The following is a 26,939-nucleotide window of genomic DNA, read 5'->3' on the forward strand; positions in this document are numbered from 1 at the left end:
ACGTTCTCGTAAAAGGTTATTATGTCCCAAGTAAGGAGGAGACAATTACCTCTTCCTTTCTTCCTTGACATCAGAGACAGAGATACACAGGTTAAGCGTAGGAATAGTGTATGAATTTTTATTCATATTTTAAATTTCAATTTATGTTTATGTTGGAGCATTATTTAAAAATAAAAAAACACAATTAATTTCTAATCCAGCATTTAATAACTTAAACCTTAAGTGTTTCATCCAGGCAATATTTTTTTTGAAGAGTACAATTTTTCTTACCCTTCCACAAGAGAAAAGCAAATAAACAGATTTTGATCTAACAATTCCTTTGAAAATCCACTTTGTCTCAAAATGGACAAGGAGGATAGACAAAATTATAAAACTCTGAGAGATGATGAAGCCTTATAAGCAAAAAAAGATGTTCTTTGTGTAAATTTGCCTACAACATAATATTTGTATAATAATGATAGTTGTATGATATTACAAGGAGTATTACAAATATGTCATCCAAACTTGCTGGTGCAAAAGATCCACAGAAATAAAAATTCCTACCCAGTAGCTTCCTTCATACAGAAAGAGGAAACTGAATGGATAAAAACAACAAATATAAATTACTCCCACAATTTTGGTGTTTTTGACATGAGATGCATTTGGCTGAGTCCTTTAATTAGTACCTTTCTCTTCGTAGTTTTCTCACTCGCTCAATTCGTTCATGTCTCTCTACTTTCTCAAGAATGTGTTGAGTAACTGAGTCTTTTTCAACTCGGTCATTTAAGGCATCAAAGTCGTTTGCAATGGCACACAGCAACCAATAAAGACCTGTTCTTATGGCCTTGTCAAAATTCTTCCCAGAGCCCCAGACTGCTGAACAGGATTTCTAAAAACATGGTAAACAACTGTTTAATGAACATTACCTAAACACAAAATATAAGGTATTTATACATATTAAGATAACTGTCTCAAAAATAACTACACAAGATAAAATAAAAAAAGAATTTATCGTTTCATTTAACTTACAAAATGCACTGTTTACAGGATCACAAATTTAGTCCAAACTGCTAATTTGAAGATGAGAAAACTGAGGGCCAGAAAGGTTAAGTGCTTTGTTCATAATAGCACAGCTAGGAAGTGTCTGAGGCAGGATTCAAATCCAGGTTTTCCTGATTCTGAGTCCAGCACTTTATCTACTATACCAGGTTAATCAAATGTAAGTAATATACTTTACAAACTTTAAAGCATAATGTATATGTCAGCTATTATTAATATTATCATCATCATTAATCTATTTGCACATAAACCAACTGAAATACAGGAAGTTCTACTTGTTGCTGCTAATTTGCACCAGGTGTTTGTCCACCTGCCCCTGCAGAAATGCTCCGGTTGTCAGATAAGGCCAGTGTCTAGGGAACTGGCCCCCCACCTGATACATGCTTACGCTAAAGACTCAGATTTGGAGCAGATGACCAAGTCTTCATGCTTCAAAGTGTAGATCTTTTAGCTGATGCTGTTGCCATTACGATGGGGCCAAATGGAAGAACTGTGATCGTTGAACGGAGTTGGGGAAGTCCCAAGGTAACAAAAGATAGTGTGACTGTGGCAAAAGCAATTGACTGGAATGAAAAATATAAAAACATTGGTGCCAGGCTAGTTCAGGATGTTGCCAATAACACAAATGAAGAGGCTGGGAATGGCACTACCACTGCCACAGTCTTTGCACGACCTGTTGCTAAAGAAGGCTTTGAGATGATTAGCAAAGGAGCAAATCCAGTGGAGATCAGGAGAAGTGTGATGTTGGCTGTTGATGCTGTCATTACTGAGCTTAAGAAGCAGTCTAAACCTGTCACAATTCCTCAAGAAATTGCTCAGGTTGCTACAGTTTCTGCAAATGGAGACTGAGAAATTGGCAACATAATATCTGATGCAATGAAAAAGGTAGGACAAAAAGGTGTCATCACACTAAAGGATGGAAAAACATTGGATGACGAATTGGAAATTACTGAAGGCATGAAGTTTGACAGAGGCTATATCTCTCCATATTTTATTAATACAGCTAAAGGTCAGAAATGCAAATTCCAGGATGCCTATGTTCTCTTAAGTAAAAAAAAAACCAAACATATCTCTTGTGTCCAATATATTGTACCTGCACTTGAAATTGCAAATGCCTACCATAAGCCTTATAGTCATAATTGCTGAAGATGTCAATGGAGAAGCACTAAGTACACTGGTTTTGAACAGGCTAAAAGCTGGGCTGCAAGTTGTTGCAGTAAAAGCTCCAGGATTTGGTGACAACAGGAAGAATCACCTTAAGGATATGACTATTGCTATTGATGGTACAGTGTTTGGAGATTTGGGACTGGCTCTGAATCTTGAGGATATTCAATCTCAGGACTTTGGAAAAGTTGGAGAGGTAATTGTGAAAAAAGTTGATGTCATGCTTTTGAAAGGAAAGGGTGAAAATTCCCAAGCTGAAAAACATGTTCAAGAAATCATTGAACAATTAAAGATTACTACTAGTGACTATGGAAAAGAAAAGTTAAATGAATGTTTGGCCAAACTTTCTGATGGAATAGCTGTAATAAAAGTTGGTGGAACAAATGATTAGAAGCAAATGAAAATAAAGACCAAGTTACTGATGCGCTTAATGCTACATATGCTACTGTTGAAGGCATAGTTCTGGGAGGTGGCTGTGCATTGCTTCGATGCATTCCTGCCTTAGAAACATTAACTTCAGCTAATGAAGATCAAGAAATTGGAATAGAAATTATTAAGAAGACACTGAAAATCCCTGCAATGACCATTGCTAAGAATCTGGGGTGTTGAAGGCTCATTGATAGGTGAGAGAATGTTATAAATCTCCTCAGAGATAGGTTATGATGCCATGCTTGGAGATTTTGTGAATATGGTTGAAAAAGGAATAATTGACCCAACTAATGTTGTAAGAACTGCTTTGCTGGATGCTGCTGGTGTAGCTTCTCTGTTAACTACAGCAGAACTTGTTGTCACTGAAATTCCTAAAGAAGAGAAAGAACCTGGCACGGGAGGGATGAATGGCATGGATGGAGGCATGGGAGGCAGCATGTTGTAATTTCCTAGAATAATGCTCTATCAATATGATCTGTGATGCAAGCAAGACTCTGCTAACTTCAGAGAAGTCAGTTGGAGAGAGGATGGAAATATAGGCTGATGTTCATGAAAATCACTATAACCATCAGTTACTGGTTTCAGTTGACAAAATATGTAATGGTTTACTGCTGTCATTATTCATGATACAGATAATTTATTCTATATTTTTTGAATAAAGACATTTGTACATTCCTAAAACTGGATGAAAGATCCATGTTCCAATGTTCTGCTTTCAACTAAAAACAGTTGAGGCATTTTTACTATTATTCTATTAAATCAGAATTTTAGTGTTTGCCATCACTAGAACAAAAGTTCAGAAGCAGCCTTTCTGTATTAGCGCGTGTGCGCACGCGCGCGCACACACACACACACACACACACACACACACACACACACACACACACACACACTCTGCCACTGGCACCCTCCCTTAGCCTGGTCTATCAGTCAGGTGTTATAGACAATATTTGGGATATCTCGAGGCAAGAGTGGAACTTACACACTGACTGTGAAAACTGCCTTAAAGCCTCAATTCATTTTGTAATACCACGCTTAATTACTGGATCCTCTTCACACGATTTTCAACACTATAAATTTATATATATATACATATATATATGTAGTCTATTTTTAATCAACATTTTTTCACTAGAACTGTGATTTCACTGATATAAAGACCTTGATGAAAGGAAACTTTTTTACTAGAATACATTGGTAACTGCTCTGCAACTATATTTAAAATTTTTTTTTCCTGCCTATATGAAAGTCAGTGTAATGTATAGCATACTTCATATGATATGATTACAGGTTCTACACTAGTGAAGAACTAAAAATTTTTTGAAAAATGTTATAGTACTGATGTGACCATTTGCAAAAGTTAATTTAACTGAAAATAAATGTTATAGCATTTATCAACACCAAGAAGTATAGAGTCAGAGAAAACATCTGTCAAATTATAGTGCTTATATAATGACTTTTATCTGAAAAGACTAGCATTTTTCATAAAAATAAAGTTATTTATAAAATAATTAGCAAAGATAGAATGAGGGATGGAGAAACTTACTATCTCACAGCGACATTTTTGCTCATTGACAAGTTTTTCTAGAGATAAACGGTGAATTATTTCTGCTTCTGATAAAGACCCTACTTTGTCTCGTTTATTTGCCAACCTAGAAAACAAAAATAAGAAGTGGTTTTACCACAAGCTTATGATCAAGTTATTCAAAAATCAAGCCATTCAAAAATATCTTAAGATACACTGACATCAAAAGTTTTCATCCACTAACTAGAGATTTTAGAAAATTCTGTAAGATTTACTTTACCCTTTCTTCCTTTGTATTTGTAAAGCAAATTTTTAATAGACTCTTAGAATTAATCTAGTTTTCTGCTCATATTGCTAGGTGTAGAAAAGTCCTCCTCATTTTTATCTTAGCAACAGCCTTCATTCCCCAAAAGTCATATCAATGTGATGTTATTCTACTTTCTCTATAGCCTGTATTTAAGTACCAAAGAGCTAGGACTGTGTCTATGATTTTCTTCCTTATACAGTATCAGAAATGAGGTAATATACATAAAACATTTTGCAAACTTTAAAACACTACTTGTCCATTGTTATTATTTTTTCATACCACCTAACAGAACCAAGCACAATTAGGTACATAATAAATTTATTTACCTGAGTTACATGTATCACCCCAGTAGAATATAAGCTCTTGAAATCAAGAACCATTTTTTGTCTTTTGTGTCCCAAGGGTCTAGCACAGAGCAGGTTCTTAATAATCATCTGTTCAACTGCACGATTGTAAGGGAATGCAATTAAACAAAAGAAAACAAAATCTCACATCTCCCTGCACCCCTGCCAAATCATACCATGTTAGAAATTATATTTGTTAGATTCCTGAGAGTTTCTATTTGCTACAGAGTAAAGATTTCTAATAGTGATATTTAATAATTACTGCCATTTATATAGTGTTTTAACATTTGCAAAGAATGTCATACATGCTCATTTGAGCCTGACCACAACAACCCTGCTAAGTACTTACTACAGGTAACATTATTCTCATTTTGCAGTTATAAAAACACTCAGCAACATTTAATGACTTACCCATGGTTATACAGCAAGTGTCAGAGGTAGGATTAGAACATACATTCTTCCTAAGTCCAAGTTTAGCATTCTGTTCAGTATACTACAACACCTTATATCTGAGATCTTTTTGTTTGCCTAGGTGCAGCCCTCTTTCTGATGTGCATCTCACAAAAATATCTACATAACTGAACTACAGAGCTTTCTATCACTTATCATTTTCACCCTTTAAAATGAAACATGACTAGTACATTGTGAACTAAATGTCATGAATAACTTAAATCTCTGTGCCAAGATTCAAGTTTTTTGAGTTAAGTTGTGTATGCAACACTTCCTCTCTTAACAAGAGCAAATACTTGAGCTTAATATCACACAAACTGAATATTAAGCTACCAATAATCTTGTTTCCCTCTCTTAATGTGTACTTCAGTAAATTCTTGGGAAAAATGTCTAGAAAATTAGCATGAATAGAGAATCAAACATATACATAAATTAATGATGCTTTCAGGGAAGAATAAAAAGAGAATGCCAATTATGCAATTTTATTTAAAAGGAAAATATCTTTAAAACTGACCAGGAAAAATCCTTGTATGGCACTGATTATTTAAAGAATTATAATAAAATAAGAAATGATATAAAAGAGCAATTTCTCCTATTTGGTAGTATCATTAAATGAAAGAGCCCAGTAAATCATAAAAACATATCAATATACAGTCAAAATCTTTCAATAATTCAATAGGATTACAACTACAAGGATGCTTGGAAACATGATGTCTTTCCTCCTAACTGCTTAATCAAATCTAGTAACTCTTAAAACTTTTAGCATGGTGCCACATAAGACTTTTAAGAGTAATATTACCATTAAGCAACACATTTCTACTTACATAATTTCCTCACTGAAAGATAACTGCTACTTTTGGGAGGACAAAAATGAAAGTTATCTAAAAATATCATATGATTCAAAATATTCAGAAACTGAAGGAAATTATAAAATAGTATTTAATGATAGTCAAAACATAATTAATTCAACAAACCTTTTTAAAGTGTCTACTCTGTGTAAATCACCATGTTAAATTTTAGGAAAGACAAAAAATTTAGGTAAAACATGGACTCTGCGCTCAAGGAATTAATGATCTGGGAGGAACATACAACATTTATAGATAATTATAAGGCATATATATGTATGTGTGTATAGATGGATGAATATAGGAAAGAAGAAAGGAAGATGAATAGAGAAGATGAATAAGAGAGATTTATAGAGCTGGAATCAGCAGTGGTTAGTAGCTAATACGCAAAAAGGAAGAAGAAAATCAAAGACATCAAGGTAGAAATAGTTAAATAAGAAGGAAGAACAAGATTAGAAAAAACTTAAGATTGGAATTATGCTGTTTGAAATGCAGGTGGAATGTGAAGTTGATAATAAAAAGTAATTAAAAATAAAGCATAAGTACATGCTTTATTTTTTAAAAATTAATATGTATATGTGTGTGTGTATATATATATATATACATATATATACATATATATACATATATATACATATATATACATATATATACATATACATACATATACATACATATACATATATATACATATATATACATATGTATATATATATATATATATATATATATATATATATATATATATATATATATATATATATATATATATATATATATATATATATATAAACATGAGAGACTGACAGAAAGACTGGCTTAACTGGAAAGAGTAATCCAACTGCTTTTATTTCACAGAGAACACTGAGGCCCAGTGAGATTAAGTGACTTGCCCAAAATAATGCTGGTAGCAAGTTTCAGAGCTGAGATTTGAACTCAGGTCCTCCAATGCCAAATCCAGCTTTCTTTTCCATTATATTCAAGTTGAGGGGTTATTCTGTTCCTCCGGATATACTTGGATTTATCTTAATCCAAAGAACTGTGTTAAGAATTTCTTTCTGTTTACTGGTATCTTCAGCCTCAGTTTCTGGGTTAGGGCTTTTCACCAGGACCAGTCTCTATTACCTTCCTGAACTTCTGAATGGGGTAGCTAAGCTCTGATCTAGTCCCCACTATAGCCTCAATGCCACTGCTATAGCCTTGCTACAGTTGTGAATGGGAGGTCTTGGCCCTGGTCTCCCTCTATGCCTTATTGTGTAACCCTGATCTGGAATGTGTAGTTAGAAAATAAAGTTGGCATCATCAAGTCTGACTTCTTGCCTCATTCCCTGTCTTGCCCTGGTGGCCCAACTCTGGCACTGGCTTTGGCCTCTTTTCTGTCTCTTCATCCTTGCCCATTTAAGAAACAGAAGTGAGCTCTGTCTCCCTTACAAAACTCCAACCAAATGCCAGACACTACGCTAGCTAGCTTCAAGCCCTTATAAGGCCTGAGGCACAAAAACTGCTTAGGTGCCTCTTCCCATCCTCCCCTCCTCTCAGTCAATAAATATTTATTAAGTACTTGGGGCCATCTCCAGTTGTCCTGATCAATATCTGGCCACTAGACCCAGATGGTTTTGGAGGAGAAAGTGAGGCTAGTGATTTTCAATGCCCTCCTTCACATAAATCCAATTCACTTAAAAGTCATGGCATCATCTTCCTGATGTTATGTTCCTCTTCAAGAATGAAGGGCAAGCTGCACAACCACATTAAGTACCTACTATGTTACAGTACAAAAAGAGGCAAAAGACAGTTCCTGTTTTCAAAGAGCCCTCAATCTAATGGGGAAGGCATTCAACAACTTTGTTCAAACAACCTATCTAGAGGAAAAATAGGAAATAATTAAAAAGGGAGAAGCATTAAAATTAAGAGGGATTGGGAAAGATGTTCTGGATTTTGGTCGGGACTTGAAGTCAGAGAAATCAGTAGGCAGAGATGAGGAAGGACAGTATTCTAGGTATGGGAGACGGCCTAAGAAAACATCCATAGGAAAGAGATGGAGTATTTTGTTCAAGGAACAGCCAGGAGGGCCTGTGCTGCAGGATCTTAGAGTGAGTGGAGATGGGGGTGGGTGGAAAAGTCATATGCAAGAACACTAGAAAGGTATGATTTGGTGAGGTGGGGGTGACTGGGAATAAAGGGCTTTGAACACATAACAGGATTTTTGTATTTTATCCTGGAAGCAATAGGGATCCAATGGAGTTTATTAGGTTAGGGGGCGGAACAGGGGTCAAAGAGAGGATGGCCCATCTTGTACTTTAGGAAAATCACTTTGGTGGCTGAATGGAGAATGAACTGGAGTAAGGAGAGACTTGAGGAAGGCTGACCCAGTAGCAGGCTACTATAATAGTCCAAGCATAATCTTATGAGGGTCCTGTACCAGAATGGTGGCAATATCTGAGAAGAAACGAAGGTATATTTGAGAGACGTTACCAAGGTGAATTCTATAGGCGTTGGCAACAGACTGGATATGGGGTTGGGGGGTAGAGGTGAGAAGGAAGTGTTACACCTAGGTTGCAAGGCTGAAAGGATGGTATTACCTTTCATAGTAACAGGGAAGTTCAGAAAAAAGAGAGGGAATAAACATTTTTTATTTAGTTGTTTTTCAGTCATGTCCAACTCTTCGTGACCCTATTTGGGGTTTTCTTGACAAAAATACTAGAGTGGTTCACCATTTCCTTCTCTAGCTCATTTTACAGATGAGGAAACTGAGGCAAACAGGGTTAAGTGACTTGCCAGCTAGTAAGTGTCTGAGGCCAGATTTGAACTCAGGTCTTCCTGAATCCAGGCCTGATGCTGTATTCACTGTACCACCTAGCTGCCCAATAACCATTTATATGGTACCTATTATGTACCACACACTCTGCTGAGCACTTTAAAAATATGATTTCATTTGATCACAACCTGTGAGGTAGTGCTGTTATTATTCCTATTTTACAGTTGAGTCCTAGAGCCAGTATCTGGATTTGAGGCTGGATTTGAACTCAGGTCTTCCTGAATCCAGTGCTTTCTACATTGTACTAACTAGCTGTATCAAAAATATTATTCAGTTTTGGACATGTATTCCCTTAAATCTATCCATAGTAAAAACTTCTCATATAGCGGGAAAAAAAGAAGCACAGAACAGGTCCCTAGGGGTCACTCATAGTTAGCGGGCACAATTTGGATAAAGATTCCTGAGATGGAACAGACAGGTAGGAGAGCTAATGTAGAGTAATGTCACGAAATCCTAGAGGGGGGAAGGATCTAGGAGAATGTGATTAACAGTGGAAAAGGCCATTTGGATCTAGCAATTAAGAGATCATTGGTAACTTAGAAAAGTTTCTGTTTAATATGAGGTTCAAGCCAGACTTCAGAGTATTAACAAGACAGTGAGATGGAAGTATAAGTACCTAGTACAGATGGCTTACTCTAGATGTAATTTAGGTGAGAGGGAGAGGAGAGATACAGGATGATGATGGAAAAAGTCCTAGCAAGAGATTTTTAAGGACAGGAAAAGTATGGATATGCTTATAGACAAAAAAGGAAGGCACCAACATACAGGGAGAGATAGAAGATTAGAGAGGGACTGGAGATGGGGTGGGGTGATGGGGTGTGTGGGGGGGGGTGAAGAAGATCACCACCTGAAAGAGATCCCAAGATGACAACTCACAAGAATATCATAACCAAGTTTTGAAACTCCAAGGTCAAGGAGAAAATATTACAAGCAGGTGCAGCTAGGTGGCACAGTGGATAGAGCACTGGCCCTGGAGTCAGGAGGACCTGAGTTCCAATCTAGCCTCAGACATATAACATTTACTAGCTGTGTGACCCTGGGCAAGCCACTTAACCCCACTGCCTAGCCAAATACATATATATTACGAGCAAAAAAATAAAAAATAAAACAAAAAATTTAAGTACTATGGAGTTACAGTCAGGATAACACAAGATCTAGCAGCTTCTACAGTAAAAGACTGAAGGGCTTGGAACATTATATTTCAAAGAGCAAAGCAGCTGAGTTTGCAAAACAATAACTTATCCAGTTATTATATCCAGAAAAATCCTGAATGGGGAGGGGGGAAAAAAGGACATTTAGTGAATCAAAATAATTTCAGGTATTTGTGACAAAAAGACCAGAACTCACTAGAAAATCTGACATATAAGATCCAGGAGAAACACAAGGTAAGCATTAAAGACCAATTATAAGGGACTCAGTAAGATCAAACTATTTACTTCTTATATAGAAAAATGTTGTCTGTACCCTTAAGAATGTTATCATTACTTGGGTAGTTTAAAAGAACATACATAAGATAGAAGACTTGGAGTATGATGGGATGATTAAAAAAAAAAAAACAAAGCCGTGAAGGAAGAGGCAAAATGGAGCAATTATTTCATACAAAGGAAACATGAATGGAAGAACTGTTACAGTGGAAGAAGGTGAGGGTGCAGGGCTGCTTAGAGAATTGAGTTAGAGAGGGAACAACATATACATCTAAAAGTGTATAAAAGTCTTCTAAATTTATAAAGAAATACAAGGGTGAGGGGACAGGATAAGAGAGGGAAGAAGAGTATGTAGATCAAGAAGTAGGATGGTGGGGAGAGAGAAGAAGAGGGGGATTCTTAGAGGTGGGTAGGTAAAGGAATAAGAGGGTAAGGGGAGAGTATAAAGGAAAAATTCTTTAAAAGTGTGTGGATTAAAGAGGTAGTGGTTAGAAGTAAACCAGACTTGTGAGAAGGGATTGGGTAAAAAAGAGAGGATGAGGAGGAATAATAGAAAAATAGGAAATAGGAAAAATAGAAAGGACGGAAATATTCAACTAGTAATTATAACTCTGAATTGGATGAATTCACCCACAAAATGGAAACAGACAGCAGAACAGATTAAAAATAAGAATTGGACAATATGTTGCTTACAAGAAACACATTTAAAAATAAGATAGATATACACTGAGTAAAAATAATGGCCTGGAGTAGAATTTATTATTGTTCAGCTGATACAAAAAAAGCAAGGGTAGCAAAGTTAAAGCTAAAATAGATTTAATTAAAAGAGAGAAACATGTAAACTACATTATGATATAATTATGACAATGAAGCAATATCAATACTAAAATTATATGCACCAAATACTATAGCACTAAATATAAAAATAAAGTTTAATGAATTACAGGTGGAAACAGACAGTAGTAATACAATAGTGGGGTACTTTAATATTCCCCTCTCAGAATTAAATATAACCAAAAAATACATAAGAAAGAAGTTAAGGTGGTGAACAGAATCTTAGATAAACTAGATATGATACATATCTGTAGAGACTTGAATGGGAACAGAAAAGAGTATCCTTCTTCCTCAGTGGTACATCATACCTTTACAAAACCTGACCATATATTAGGGCATAAAAACTTCATAATAAAATATAGAAAAACAGAAATATTAAATGCATCCTTTTCAGCTCACAACGCAATAAAAATTATATTCAATAAGGGACCATGGAAACACAGATTAAAAACTAACTATAGGGTCAGCTAGGTAGTGTAGTGGATAGAGCTCCAGCCTTGGAGTCAGGTGGACCTTGATACTTACTAGCTGTGTGACCCTGGGCAAAGTCACTTAATCCCAACTGCCTCACCAAAAAGCAAAAAACAAACAAACAAACAAAAAACCTAACTATAGACTAAACAACCTAATCATAAAGAATGAGTGGGTTAAAGAACAAATCATAGAAACAATAATTTTATTAAAGAGAATAACAATAAGGAGATAACTGGAGATAACCTATGGAATGGAATACAGCAAAAGCAGTAATGAGAAGAAAAATTTTATGTTTAACTTCTTGTATCAATAAAAGAAAGAAAGAACATACCAATGAATTAGGTATACAATTAAAAAACTAGATAAGGGACAAATAAAAATCCCCAATTAAACATCAAATTTGAAATCTTAAAAATTAAAGATTAACTTAAAGATTAGTAAAGTTGAGTGTAAGAAAACCATTGAATTAATAAATAAAACTAGGAGTTGGTTTTATGGGGAAAAACAACCAATAAAATAGATAAACCACTGGTGAATATGATTAGAGAAGAAAACCAAGTCACTACTATTAAAAATGAAAAAAGTGAATATACCACTAATGAAAGTGAAATCAAATTATTCTGCCCAATTATATGCCAATCAATTTAACAATTTAAATGAAATGGAAGACTATTTACAAAAACATAAACTGCCTAGATTAACAGGAGAGGAAAAAGAATATCTAAATAAACCTATTTAAAAAACTGACCAGGTCATAAAAGAGCTTTCTAGGAAAAAAAAGCACTAGGACGTGAGGGATTTACAAGTGAATTCTACCAAACATTTTAAGATCAACTAATTCCAACATTAAATAAATTATTTGGAATTGCAGGCAAAGAAGGAAGGCTACCAAACTCCTTTTATGGAACAAATATGATACTGATATCTAAATTAGGAAGAGTAAAAATAGAGAAAGAAAATAATAGACCACTTTCATTAATGAATATGGATGCCAAGATTCTAAATAAAATACTAATTAGGAGACTATAACAATATTTTACAAAGATTATACATTGTGACCAAGTGGGATTCATACCAGGGATGCATGGATGTTAACATAAGTAAAGCTAGTAACATAATTGATTATAGTAATAATAAAAATCATATGATTATATCGACAGATACAGAAAAAAAATTTGGCAATATATAATACTCATTCCTATTAAAAACAATTGAAAGCCTAGGTATGAGAGGATTTTTCTGTAAGATGATAAGAAGCATCTACCTAAAACCATCAGCCAAGCATCATTTGTAATGGGGATAAGCTAGACACATTCCTAATAAGATCAGGAGTGAAACAAGGATGCCCACTGTCACTAATATTATTCAATATTGCATCAGAAATGCTAGCAACATAAATAAAAGAAAAAAGGAATTGAAGGAATCAGAATAGCCAGTGAGGTAATAAAACTATCTCTTTTTGCAGACAACATGGTCATATACTTGGAACCTAAAGATTAAAGTAAAAAGTTAGTGGAAACAAGTTTAGGAAAGTAGCAGCATACAAAATAAATCCACGTAAATCATCAGCATTTCTATATATCACCAACAAAATCCTGCAAGAGAAGATAGTAAGAGATACCCCATTTAAAATAATTGTAGACAATATAAAATGCCTGGGAATATAACTACCAAAACAAACCCAGGAACTATATGAACATAATTATAAAATGCTTTTTATGTCAATAACATCAGATTTAAAGAAATGGAGAAATACTAATTGTTCATGAGTGGGCAGAAAAATTTTACCTAAAGTAATCTATTTATTCAAGGCATTCCAATTAAATTATTTTACTAATAATTCCAAAAAATTGTCTTAGTGAGCTAGACAAACTAATTTAAAAATTCATTTGGAAGAACCAAAGGTCAACAATATCAAAGGAGTTAACAGGGAAAAAAAAAAGTAAAAGAAGGAGGTTTGGCAGTACCAGATCTTAAACTATCCTATAAAGCAGTAATTATCAAAACTATTTGGTACCAGCTAAGAAATAGAAAGGTAGATCAGTACAACAGAGTTGACATACCACACAGAGTAGCCAATGGTTATAGCAGCCTTGTGTTTGACAAATATAAAGATGTAAAGTTTTAGGACAAGAGTTTATTGGTAAAAATTGTTAGAAAAGCTAGAAAGCAGTCTGGCAAAAATTGAGCATAGACCAATATATTATATCATTTACCACGATAAGGTCAAAATGGATAAATGAATTAAGATATAAAGGGAGACATCATAAGAAAATTAGAAGAACACAGAACATATTACCTATCTGACTCACGGATGGGAGAAGAGTTTATGAATAAACAAGAGATAGAGAGTATTGTGAGGTATAAAATGGCTAATTTTGATTAAATTTTAAAGGTTTTGTATAATAGAGCCAAGATTAGAAAGAAAGTAGAAAATTGGGGGGAATTTTTATAGAGTTTCTCAGAGAAAGGTGTCATATCCCAAATACATAAAGAACTTTGTTAAGTTTGTAAGTCATTCACCAACTGATAAATCGTCAAAGGATATGAATAGGAAGGTCTTTTTTTTTATTTTTTCTCCCTAGACAATGGGGCTAAGTGACTTGCCCAGGGTCACACAGCTAGTAAGTATCAAGTATCTGAGGCCAAATTTGAACTTTGAATTTGAACAAATAGGCCCTCCTGACTCCAGGGCCTATGCTCTATCCACTGCACCACCCAGCTGCCCCCAAACATGCAGATTTTTTTTTAATAAAGAAACCAAAACTACATATAGTTTTAAGAAAAAATGTCCTAAATCACTAGCAATTAGAGAAATACAAATTAAAAGAACTTTGAAATATCATTTCACACCTATCAGATTGGCTAAAATGATAGAAGGGGAAAATGACAAATGTTGGAAGTGATGAAAAAAACTGGGACATTAATTCACTGTTGGTAGAATTGTGAACTGATCCAATCATTTGGGAGAGCAATTGGGAATTATGCCCAAAGAGTTATAAAACTGTGTGTACCCTTTAACCTAGCAATACCACTATTAGGTCTGTTTCCCCAGGTGATTAGGGACAAAGGAAAAGAATTTACGTGTTCTACGATATTTATAGCAGCTCTCTTTGTGGTGAGAAAAAACAGGAAATTGAGGGAATGCCTGTCAACTGGGGAATAGCTAAAAAAGTTGTAGTATATGATTGTGATGGAATACTACTATGCTACAAGAAATGATGAGCTGGTTGATTTTATGATTGCCTAAAAGATGCTATCAAGGCTCTTTTTTTTAATATTAATAAATTTATCTTTAGTTTTCAACATTCGCTTCTATAAGATTTTGAATTTTAAATTTTTTCCCCTTCCTTTTCCTTCCCCCTCCCCAAGATGGCATGCATTTTGATATAGGTTACACTTATACATTCATATTAAGCATATTTTCATGTTAATCATCATGTACAGAAGAATCAGAACTAACAGGAGGAACCACCAGAAAGAAGAAATAAAACAACAAAAGAAAGGGAAAGCAAATAGTATGCTGAATTTGCATTCAGATTCTATAGTTCTTTCTCTGGATGTGGATAGCATTTTCCATCGTGAGTCTTTTGGAGTTGTCTTAGATCATTGCACTGCTGTGAAGAGTTAAGTCTATCAAAGTCAGTCATCATACAATGTGGCTGTTATTGTGTACTATGTTCTCCTGGTTCTACTCATTTCACTCAGCATCAGTTCATACAAGTCTTTCCAAGTTTTTCTGAAGTCCACCTGCTCATCATTTCTTATAACACAATAGTATTCCATTACATTCGTATACCACACTTTGTTCAGCCATTCACCAATTGATGGGCATCCCCTCAATTCCCAATTCTTGGCCAACACAAAAAGAGCTGCTATAAATATTTTTGTACATGTGGGTCCTTTTCCCGTTTTTATGATCTCTTTGGGATACAGACCTGGAAGTGGTATTGCTGTGTCAAAGGGTCTGAACAATTTTATAGCCCTTTGGGCATAGTTCCAGATTGCTCTCCAGAATGGTTGGATCAGCTCACAACTCCACCAACACAAGCTCTTTTTTTCATCATAGTTTTCAGGTAGATCAATAATTTTTAAATTGTCTCTCCTGAATCTATTTTCCAGGTCAGCTGTTTTACCAATGAGGTATTTTATGTTTTCTTCTATTTTTTTCATTCTTTTGTTTCTGTTTGATTCTTGGTATCTCAGAGTCATTAGCTTCCACTTGCCCAATTCTAATTTTTAACAAATTGTTTCCTTTTATTAGATTTTGTACTTCCTTTTCCATTTAGCCCATTTTACTTTTTAAGGCATTCTTCTCTTCAGTGAGTTTTTGTGCCTCTTTTTCCATTTGGTCAGTTCTACTTTTTAAGGAGCTGATTTCTTCAGTGTACTTTTTTCCCCCCATTTGGCCAACTGTATTTTTTAAGGACTTGTTTTCTACAGTCAATTGTTGTCCTTCTTTTTCCAAGTTATTGACTCTCTCTTGCATACCTCTCATTTCTTTTCCCAATTTTTCTTCTACTTCTCTTATTAGACTTTTAAAATCCTTCTTGCACTCTTCCAAGAATGCTTTTTGGGTTTGAGACCAGTTTATATACCCCTTTGAGGTTTCAGATGTGGGCATATTGACAATGTTGTTCTCTTTTGAATTTGTGTCTTGATCTTCCCTGTTCCCAATGTAAGAATCTATGGTCACTGTCCATTTCTGCTTTCTGCTCATTTCTGCTATCTCCTCGATTTTAAAGTCGTGCTCTCCCGCTGAAGCGCAGGTGACACTGAACCAATATAAATCAGTTATTTTAGAACAGCAATCTTCAGCAGAATTAAAGTCTTTTGAGAAAATCAAAACTCTCATAATGGAAATTTTCAGTCAAATGAAGAATGCAAGGTAATGAAATGATGCAAGATTTGTCAGGTAAATCTTTTTTAGGGTTATGACTGTGTATGTATACATTCTACAAATATTAGAGCACTATTAATAATGATTAGAGTATGAAAGAATTTTAAAGTGCCCTTAGAAGTCATTTTGTCCAAGTCATTGTTGAGTAGGAAAATTTTCCATAACACCACCCCTAAGTAGAATCCTGCCTCTGCCTGAAGACCTATAAGAGTCAGAAGAAACTCACCACCTACAGAAGCAGTCTGTTCTTTTGTCATGCTCTAAATTAGTTCTGTCAAACTTACTTAGCAACCAGATGATATATAAGGCATACAAGAATCCATGTGATGAATATTGGGTTAGAAAAATCACACTTAAAAACATTTATCTGCGCTGTACCATATTTTGATTTATCTTGTTTAGTATTGCCTAAATACACTTTAATCTGGTTTGGGGGAACAGAGTTGGGGGACCTGGAGTGTTGACATCAATGCAGTAACCATATAAGACACCTCTGCTCTGTATTTTAGGAAGATATTCCTTATATCTGACTTAAATCTCTCTCTGCACTTTCTACCTGTTATTTTAGTTATGCCAGCTGGGGCCAAGCAAAGTAAGTCTTCCACATGTCAGCCTCTCTAATATCCGAAACATCTTTAATACACTGTTTTCTTGTTTCCAAGTCTTTTCTTCTGCAGACCAAACTTTTTTAAATTTCTTTAATCAAGCTATAGAGGATACTAGGCTATCAAACCTTTAACCATCCTGTTATTTTTCTCTGGTTATCACTCAAGTTTAACCTCAAGTTTATCAGTGTTATTTCCTAAAATGTGGCCCCAAGAACAAATACAATACTCCAGGTTTGAGCAAAATAAAATACAAGACTAGCTCTGTTATTATGGATTCTGAATAATTCTGCTTGATTTCACATTTAATTATCTGGTTGTCATCCGGCTACTCAGATTTACTTTACAATACAGTAAAACAGCAACATCTTTTTCATATGAATCATTTCATACAAATATTCTTCCTCTCCAGTACTTGTGCAGTTGAATCTTTGAACTCACATGCACAAATTAATATATGTCTCCCTACTAAATTTTAGAAACAGTGTGGTACAGTCTTGCAATCAGGGAGTCATGGTTTTGGGATCAGGAAGACCTGGGCTCAAGTCCTGCCTCTTACATACTGGCCGTGTGGCCCTGGGCAAGTCAATCAGTGCCTCAAACATTCTCTAAGACTATAAGTTGTAGAGAAGGTGACGATGCGCTGAAAGATGAAGTTCTCCACCAGGAGCTCCCTATACTGCTGAAATCACAGGTCTGGTCTAAAAATAATCTACCCGACTATATTTGGTACATTGTTCTGCTCTTTTTGGATCTTAATTCTGCTATACAATGTGTCTCACTTTCCCTCCCAGGTTCATGTCATATGCAGATTTGATGAGTTTCCCACATATGCCTTCATCCAAATCATTAATGAAAAATGCAGAACAGACTTGAACCAACAACAGATATTTGGGATACTCCCATAGAAACCTTCCTCTAGAACAAGTGTTTCATTATTGACAATGCTTTGAATTTGGTCATTCTTATTCAATCATTCTGAATTCACCTCATGAAGGTAGACACATCATTCATTAGATCTGGAAAATGGAGGATCTAGGTTCAAATCCTTATTCCTACTTACTATCTTTATTACTCTAAGTAAACTTGGACTTCAGTTTTCTCATCTTTAAAAATGATGGTTTGGACCACAGGAGGTCTAAAGTCCATTCCAGCTCTAAATCCCATAGATGACCATACTATTACTTGATGTATTTTTTTTCCCCATGGGAAGAATATCATGACAGACTGTCACCTTTCTGGAATCCAGGCACAGCATATCTAGTAACCTTGTCAAAAACAAAATAAGGTTACTCTAGCGTGACTTGTTTATTCCTGAACCCATGCTGGCCCTGAATAGTCAAAATTTCCCTAAGTTTTCACAAATCATTCTTTTAATAATAAGTTACAGAATTTTTTTTCCAGCAGTTGAAAGCAAGTTCATTGGCTTATAGCTTGAAGACTTTGTTACTGAAAACTGGGATATCTGCCAACCTCCATTTCAGCAGAACCTCTCTATTCCTCATTATTTCTTACAAAACACTGATAGTAATCACATCTATAAACTTTTCAAATGGCCTGAGATGTCCAGAACTGGTGACTTGTACTGTGACCAAAGTGTTCTCTTACTACCTCACTTTCATTACTTCTAGTGAAGGGGCTCTCTGACACATAAAGCAGCCAATTATATTTCTGAATAATTCTAGTTTTAATAAATGTACTTTGCTTTCATGAACCAGCCTTTCTGTAGCTTCTAACCCATTGGTCCTTATTTTACCTTCTGGAGTTATTTATAATAAATTTAATCTCTCTTTTATATTTCCTTCAAAAAGCTATTTTTAGTCAGCAGTCCTACCCTCACTCCAACCTAAAACATCACTAATTCTCTCACATGACATTTTTTTGGATCCTCCATCATTCTGCTTTTTGCCCTATAGATACTCTTCACTTTGTCTAAGTCTTTTAGAATGTGGAACTTGAAAGTGAATACAACACTAGAGATTTGGTGTAGAGATAAAGTGAGACTATTTCTTCTCTTATAGTCCCTGCACTTCTCATTAAAGCAACCTAAGAAAAAGTGCTACTGTTGTTTGGGGGGAATGGAAGTATCACACTGGTAAATGTGTACTCAACTAAATCCTCAAAAGTCTTTCAAACACAATAAAATTTGTTAAGCCAGATCCTACCACCCCAACTTTATTCTTTAACTCAGCAGTGTATTTTTTGAACATATGCATTAGAACTTAACATTTATTCCAATTAAATTTCATAATGTTATTATCACTCCAATGTTCTAGACTACTGAGGTAATTTTTTCGTACAAAAAAAAAATTCATGATTTTTACATCAACCAAGTTAATTTGAAACCATAGCCTTATTATAAAGCAAATTTAGAATCTGAAGACTAACCTTGGAAGTTTAAGTTTTCCTACATATCATTCTGCAAGAAAATGTATCCATCTGATAATATATTAACTGAAGAGTAATAATTATTAAAGCAGTTACAATTATATTATTTATTTCTTAGATCTCCTTCATCTCCTAAAAAGGACCACATTTTTACTATTTAATCTATTATTTTCATGAGTAAAAGATGACACTGTATATAGTAGCTTCTTAATTAATCTAAGTTCCCTTGTCCACATCTTCAAAAAGAAAATTATTGCTGGTTCTCCTGACACTTCATTTCTTTTCAGAAAACTAGCAGAGAGCTTTCACTTGGGAATAAGTCAACTTTCTCATTAATAATTGCTACAGGAAAATTCAAACAACAACAAAAAACAAAATAAATCAAACTTCTTTCTATGATCTCCATGGATGATTGTAGTAGCACCTGATAAAAGGAAATCATTTGTGCTTCTGAGAAGAAAAAGAAATATGAAAGACAGATTTCAAGAACTCAAACAATAAGCAAAAGAATTTGAGCTCTCTAGAGATATCATAAACCTACTACAGAGACAGCAGAACATGAGTTTTCACAAACAGCTATCATTTATGAAAGAGAACCTATACCTGAGAGATATCTACATGACATCCAAAGACTTCAGGAGATTTTTAATAATTTGGCAGATGTTCAAAGATCTGGTCAGCAGCAAAAGAGACTGGAAGCTTCCGTGAAAAGGTTCAGTCTTAAGAAGGAATCTAGTCTTACAAAAGAAATAAAAACCCAAGCAGAGCATATTAACAGAGGCTTAGATGATTTGTTAAAAGAATTAAAAAGTGAGAAGTTGAAAGTGGTCCTTTATTAGCTGTCACAAGAATTCTTAAATCTCAATATACTGCCATGTTCCAACAATTCCAGGATACCATGTTTATGTATAATGACACAATAGCAACAAAGCAGGAAAAATGCAAAGCATTCATTATTTGTCAGCCTGAAGTTGCTGAAAAGATGTGTCTGAAGAAGTGAATGATATGCTTCAACAAGAAAAACAGGAAATAGGAAATTTTTAATGTTAAGTCTGCTCACAGGCATCAACATCACTAAAGTACAACTATCTGAAATTGAATAGACACAAAAAACTTATTCATTTGGAGAGCCAGATAAAAGATTTAAAATACCTTTTTATTCAGATATCATTTTTAGTAGAGGAGCAAGGAGAAAACAATATTGAAAAGACAGTAAGTAATACACAGGAGTATTGTGACAAAACAAGAAAGGAATTTAAACTAGCTAGAAAATGAAACTCTTGGGGAAGCTAGGTGGCACAGTGGATAGAGCACCAGCCCTGAAGTCAGGAGGACCTGAGTTCAAATTCAGCCTCAGACCAAACATTTGACACTTACTAGCTGTATGACCCTGGGCAAGTCACTTGACCCCCATTACCTAAAAAAAAAAAAACTCTTGCAAAGTTTCGTGTTGCTGGTGCTGTCCATGTTGCAGCTAATAAGAATAATTTTAAGAATTTTCTAGCTACTGTGCAAACTGAGATGTCCCAGATTTCAGTGTCTTAAATTGTTTTTCATTATTCTGGGACACATAATAGTTCTACATTGAAGTCTGGTCAAGTATTATAATAACTCAGAAGATGTCCTGTATTTAACAGAATGAACTTAATAACCTAAAGCTCCCAGAAAATTTTATCTGGAGAAAAAATAAATAATAGAAACAAGAATTTCTCAGGTCATAGAAGTCTTTGGAATACCCTTATGATTAGAAAAAAACATAATTAAACTAAGAATTTTCAAAAATTTCATATTCTGACTTAGCATTTTTTTCCAGTGTTACAACAGTTACAATACTCATTTAACTGAAGACACCATAAGATAGTTACATTTAAAATGAAACTATCTTAAGTTATTGTGTTTCTTCCTACATTAACTCACTATTACTCCATGTTCTTTTTAATTAATTTATTTTTAGTTTTCAACATTCACTCCCACAAGATTTTGAGTTCCAACTTTTCTCCCCATCTCGTCCTCCTTCCACCCTAAGACAGCATGCATTCTGAATACCCCTTTGCCTAATCTGCCCTCTCTTCTATCTCCCTCCCTTTTCTTATCCCCTTCCCTTTCAATTTTCCTTTAGGGCAGAAGAGATTTCTATACCTTATTGTCTGTGTATCTTATTTCCCAGTTGTATGTGAAAACAATTTTTAACATTTGTTTTTAAAACTTTGGGTTCCAAATTTTCTCCCTTCCTCCCTCCCCACCCACTCTCATTGAGAAGGCAAGCAACTCAATATAGGTTATACATGTGTAGTCATGCAAAATACTTCCATAATAGTCATGCTGTGAAAAACTAACTATATTTCCCTTCATCCTTTCCCATCCCCCATTTATTCTATTCTCTCTTTTGACCCTGTCCCTCCTTAGAAGTGTTTGCTTCTGATTACCCCCTCTGTCATCTCCCTGCTCTCTTGTCCCCTTCCCCCCACTTTCCTCTAGGGCAAGATAGATTTCCATACCCAACTGAGTGTGTATGTTATTTCCTCCTTAAGCCAAATCCAATGAGAATAAGATTCACTCATTCCCTCTCATCTTCCCCTACTTCCCCTCCACTGTAAAAGCCTTTTCTTGTCTGTTGTAAGTGAGATAATTTACCCCATTTTACATCTCTCTCTCTCTCTCTCCTTCTCTCCCTGTATAATCTTCTCTCACTCCTTCATTTTATTCTCCAGTTATCACACCTTCATCTTCAACTCACCCTGTGCCCTCTATCATTGGCTTTTCGGACCTTTTTTACCATTTGGGTTAGTCAAAATTATTTTTTTGGGGGGCAACTGGGGTTAAATGACTTGCCCAGGGTCACACAGCTAGGAAGTGTCAAGTATTTGGTCTGGGGCTAGATTTGAACTCAGGTCCTCCTGACTTCAGGGCCGGTGCTCTACCCACTGCGCCACCTAGCTGCCCCCAGCCTCATTTTTAAGGTGTTATTTTCTTCGGTAGTTTTTTTGGGTCTTCTTTAGCAAGCTATTGACGTGTTTTTCATGATTTTCTTGCATCACTCTCATTTCACTTCCCAGCTTTTCCTCTACTCTTACTTGCTTTTCAAAATCCTTTTTGAACTCTTCCATGGCCTGGGACCAATTCTTATTTTTCTTGGAGGCTTTGGATGTAGGAGCTTTGACTTTGTTCTCTTCTTCTGGTTGTATGTTTTGATCTTTTTTGCTACCAAAGAAAGACTCTATGGTCTGATTTTTTTTTGTGCAGTTTGCTCATGATCCCAGTCAATTACCTGAGTTATAAACTATTTGTTAAGGTAGGGGTCTGCTTCCAGTATGGAGAATGTACTGTCCCAAGTTTCAGGGGTTTTGTGCAGCTGTTTTCAGAGATACTTCTAGGGACCTGTAAATTTTCAGTTTTTCCAAGGTGGTATGGTCAAGGGTAACATGTTTACTCCTTTCCTGGCCTGTGCTCTGGTCTATGACAGCCTACTACTAGCGCTCTTTTCTGCCTTGGAACTATGAGGAGGATTCTCTCTGCACGCCACTACAAGCTCCACCATGCCAGTGCCCCTCCTTGCCCCAAATCCAAGCAAGGGCAAAGCAAGAGAATCCTGCCTCAGCACCAGCAGAAAGATCCCTGCAATCCTCCTCTGATCAGCCACTGGATTCCCCCTCAGTCTGGGGGACAAGAGCTCTGGTAGCAGCCACCATCCTGGGGCTGCTCCAGGACTGGTGCTGGGATCGAGCTTCTCTCTCACCACAGTTACAGACTTTTCCTACTGACCTTCTAAGTTGTCTTTGGCAGAGTTTGTGGGTCGAAAAATCTGGAAACCACCACAGCTGCCCATGATTCAGTCCTCTGAGGCCTGCTCAAGGTTCCCTGAGATCTGTTTTGCCTGTGGGGCCCACGCTGAACTGCATTCTTCTCCCAGCCTGGCATGATAGACCTTTCCAATCAACCATCCAGGTTGTCTTAGGCTGGAAATTTGTTTCACTCTGTCTTTTTGTGGGTTCTGCTGCTTTAGAATTTGTTTAGAGACATTTTTTACAGGTATCTGGAGTAGTTTGGAGGAGAGCTCAAGCAAGTCACTGCTTTTACTCTGCCATCTTGGTTCCACCCCCCTAGAATGATTAAATGAAAACTAATATGTTCTCTTAAGTCAGGAATCATGCTTATTACAATTTTTGTAATTCTCAAACCAACACATACATAGTGCTCGGCACACAGAAGTTTCCCAGTACATGTCAAGTAAACGGCCATTCCTTTAGGCTTCCATAAATGTTTAATTGCATTAAATGCTCTAAATCACTATTGGTTAGAGAAATGCAAATCAAAATAACTCTGAGGTACCAGAGTGGCTACCACATTGGCGAACATAATAAAACGGAAAATGATAAATATTGGAGAAGATGTGGGAAAATTGGAACACTAAGGCATGGTTGGTGGAGTTTTGAAATGATCCAACCATTCTGGAGAGCAATCTGGAACTATGCCCAAATGGCTATAAAAATGTGCATATGCTTTAACCCAGCAACACCACTTCTAGGACTGTATTCCAAAGAGATCATAAAAATGGGTAAAGGACCCATGTGCACAAAAATGTTTATAGCAGCACTTTTTGTGGTGGTAAAGAATTGGAAATTGAAAGGACGCCCATCAATTGGGGAATGGCTGAATAAGTTGCAGTATAAGAATGTAATGGAATACTATTATGCTATAGGAAATGATAAGCAGGCAGATTTCAGGAAAACCTGGAAAGACTTGTATGGACTGATGCTGAGTAAAGTGAGCAGAAACAGGAGAATGTTGTACACAGTAACAGCCACCTTGTGAGATGACTAATTTTGATAGACTTAGCCCTTCTCAGCAATGCAAGGATCTAAGACATCTCCAAAAGTCTCATGATAGAAAATGCTATCCACATCCAAAGAAAGAACTATGGAGTTTGAATGCAGACTGAAGCATAGTATTTGCTTTTTTTTCCCTTCTGTTTTGTTTTGTTTCCCCTTTCTTGTGGTTCCTTCTATTGGCTCTAATTCTTCCTTACAACATGACTAATGTGAAAATTTAAAAGGAATGTATATGTATAGCCTATATCAGATAGCACACCATCTTGGGGACGGAGGTAGAATGGAAGGGGGAAAAAATTTAAAACTCAAAAGCTTATGGAAGTGATTGTTGATAAATCAAAATAAATAAAAAAAAATAAAAATTTTTTAAAAAAAGAATTGCCATTAAATAAAGCAGTTTTAGCTGAGGCCTCAAAGAATACAATACGGGGTAGATACTATAGATTCGGGATGTTTAGTTCACCCAGAGGTAATCAAGTACTGGGAAAATAAGCTTATGATACTCAAACATACACAAGACTGATTAGTATCATGAAGTCAATTTATAAATGATTAATTATACTTCAAATGAAATACGGACATAAAAAATGGAAGACTGGTTTGAAAACATTATCTGCACAGAACACTTTCAACTTTCCTGATAGGTAGGGTCACTCAAGAAAGTTCTTTAGAGGTACGATTACAGCCATGCTCGGCACTTTGGGCCACTTGGTCAGGCCTCAGGTCCCAGCTCCTTCTTTACCACCACTGCTGCCACTCACAAGTGCCGTAAGAGCCATCATGACCCGCCAAGTCCAAGATTGAGGGATTGCAATTCCCAATCCCCATAGACCCTGCCAAGATATACATGTTAATGGAGAGTTATAAGAGTCACAGAGAGACTGTTCGAAAACTCAGGCTTGCGTTCCTGGAAGAGGTTTGGAGAAAATCACATCAAAAGAAGTTTGGGGACTGAAAGCTGTAAAGGACTCTGAAGAACACAAGCAGCTCATGGCCTGGAACCAAGAGGAGAATGCTCAGCTTCAGAGCTGAGGATCCCACGGCTTCAGCAGCAAGAGCAGCAGCAGAAGTGGCTCCAGGAGCTGGAGGAGATGCAGAAGGCACAGGAAATGGAAGCTTTTGTCCAAGAGAAGGAGAGAGAAGTGCTACAGTTGCAGGAAGATGTGACAATGTTTGTTACTCAGGATAACTTAAGGGAGAAGACTGAAGACACCCTTGACAATCTCTGCAACTACAACTGGGCCTTTCCCAAAGAAGACCATGTGATTCTACTGCCTGGTGGGACATATGGCTGCCAGGAGCAGCCGTTGCCAGGGCCCTGGGAAGCTGGAGATCTTCTCTGTTTCCTCCACCCCACCACCAATTTCAGGCTTTCTCTCTCTTCCTTGCCTGTTATTAATAATTAAGGAATAAAATAAAGGGATGCATCTTTTGTTTAAAAAAATTTCTTTAGTAAACAAAGAAATTGGAATGAAAAGAGTTGGATGTTTATAATGGTTTTCTCAAGTTATAATATCTTGATAAATTATTCCTCTTGGCATTTCTATCTTAAAATATCTGTACTAGTGGTATCCTTGTTCTTTAGTACAATACTAATGATATGAGAGATACTCTGACATTTTCTAATTCTCCAACTATTCTTGAGAGTCTATGTTTAATCCAGAATCCAGTTATATGGCACGTTGTTGTTGTTGTTCAGCTGTGTCTGACTCTTTGTGACCCTGGACCATATTGTCTCCGGGGTTTTCTTGGCAAGATACTAGAGTAGTTTACTATTTCCCTCTCCAGTAGGTTAAGGCATAAAGAGAATAAATGACTTGTCCAGGGTAATACAGCTAGTAAGTGTCTGAGTCTGGATTTGAACTCAGGTCTTCCTGACTCCAGGCCCAGCACTCTATCCACTGAGCAATGTAGTTGTCATTTATGACATATTTCCACCACATTTAAGGACACTACAGTCTTTCCTAATTTCTCTACCCTTGGATAAAAGGATTATGCCAATTTCTGCTCCTAGTCCACTATATTCCTAGATGGCCTTTAGGTTTATATTAATCTCAATCCAAAATATTTCATGTGATTTCCTTAAAATCCATTCTAGTGCCTGTCTTACCTTAGTAACTATCATATACAGCCTATAAAAACTGTTTCTTCCAATATTTTCCAGTCTCATTCAAATATGTTGCATAGGTCAGGCAAATTTATCTATATTAAGTATTAAGGAACTTTTAAGAAAAAGTTAAAGAAGTTACAATAATTTAAAAATGCATATTTTGCAAAAATTACAATTCAAGCTTGAGTGATTACCACTAAAATAGCTACACTAACTTTCTATTTCAAATTTTTCTTCCCTGGTAATTTTATTCTAGTAAAGGTTAACTATCCAATTAGCAGATAAACCAGACATTTTACATTTATCCATTTAATAATATTACCATCATTACATGGGGATAGTGCTTACATAAATGACAAATCAAAATCTGGCAATTTTGATATCTGTTACAATCCTGATCAACTACCTATTAGGGAAAACAACTTAAATTAATGGAAAAAAATCAACATGCCAGAGTT

At 35.7% G+C, this 26,939-nt stretch overlaps 2 protein-coding genes and 2 pseudogenes across 4 annotated transcripts in view; 3 read left to right on the plus strand and 1 right to left on the minus strand.

Moving 5' to 3' along the window:
- The window catches only part of ARL13B (ARF like GTPase 13B), an 82,894-nt gene that overhangs the window by 30,147 nt on the left and 25,808 nt on the right, over positions 1-26,939 (minus strand). For all 3 annotated transcript variants that reach the window (XM_020974814.1, XM_020974815.2, XM_020974813.2), the window contains exons 4-5: positions 4,178-4,283; positions 666-868 (exon numbers count right to left, since the gene is read on the minus strand). In XM_020974814.1, the coding sequence (XP_020830473.1) occupies positions 666-868; positions 4,178-4,283 (309 nt within the window). The remainder of the gene's footprint in view (positions 1-665; positions 869-4,177; positions 4,284-26,939) is intronic.
- Positions 1,061-3,076, plus strand: LOC110199835 (60 kDa heat shock protein, mitochondrial pseudogene; annotated as a pseudogene).
- Positions 20,011-21,020, plus strand: STX19 (syntaxin 19). The gene is given in 7 exon segments (XM_020974818.2): positions 20,011-20,068; positions 20,071-20,343; positions 20,346-20,516; positions 20,519-20,580; positions 20,583-20,641; positions 20,643-20,813; positions 20,960-21,020. Coding segments are annotated over 7 exon segments (855 nt in total).
- LOC110199839 (small ribosomal subunit protein mS26 pseudogene) lies at positions 25,059-25,777 on the plus strand (annotated as a pseudogene).

This window comes from Phascolarctos cinereus, unplaced genomic scaffold (assembly GCF_003287225.1).
Source record: "Phascolarctos cinereus isolate Bilbo 61053 unplaced genomic scaffold, phaCin_HiC Scaffold_7;HRSCAF=346, whole genome shotgun sequence".
Classification (NCBI taxonomy): Eukaryota; Metazoa; Chordata; class Mammalia; order Diprotodontia; family Phascolarctidae; genus Phascolarctos; species Phascolarctos cinereus.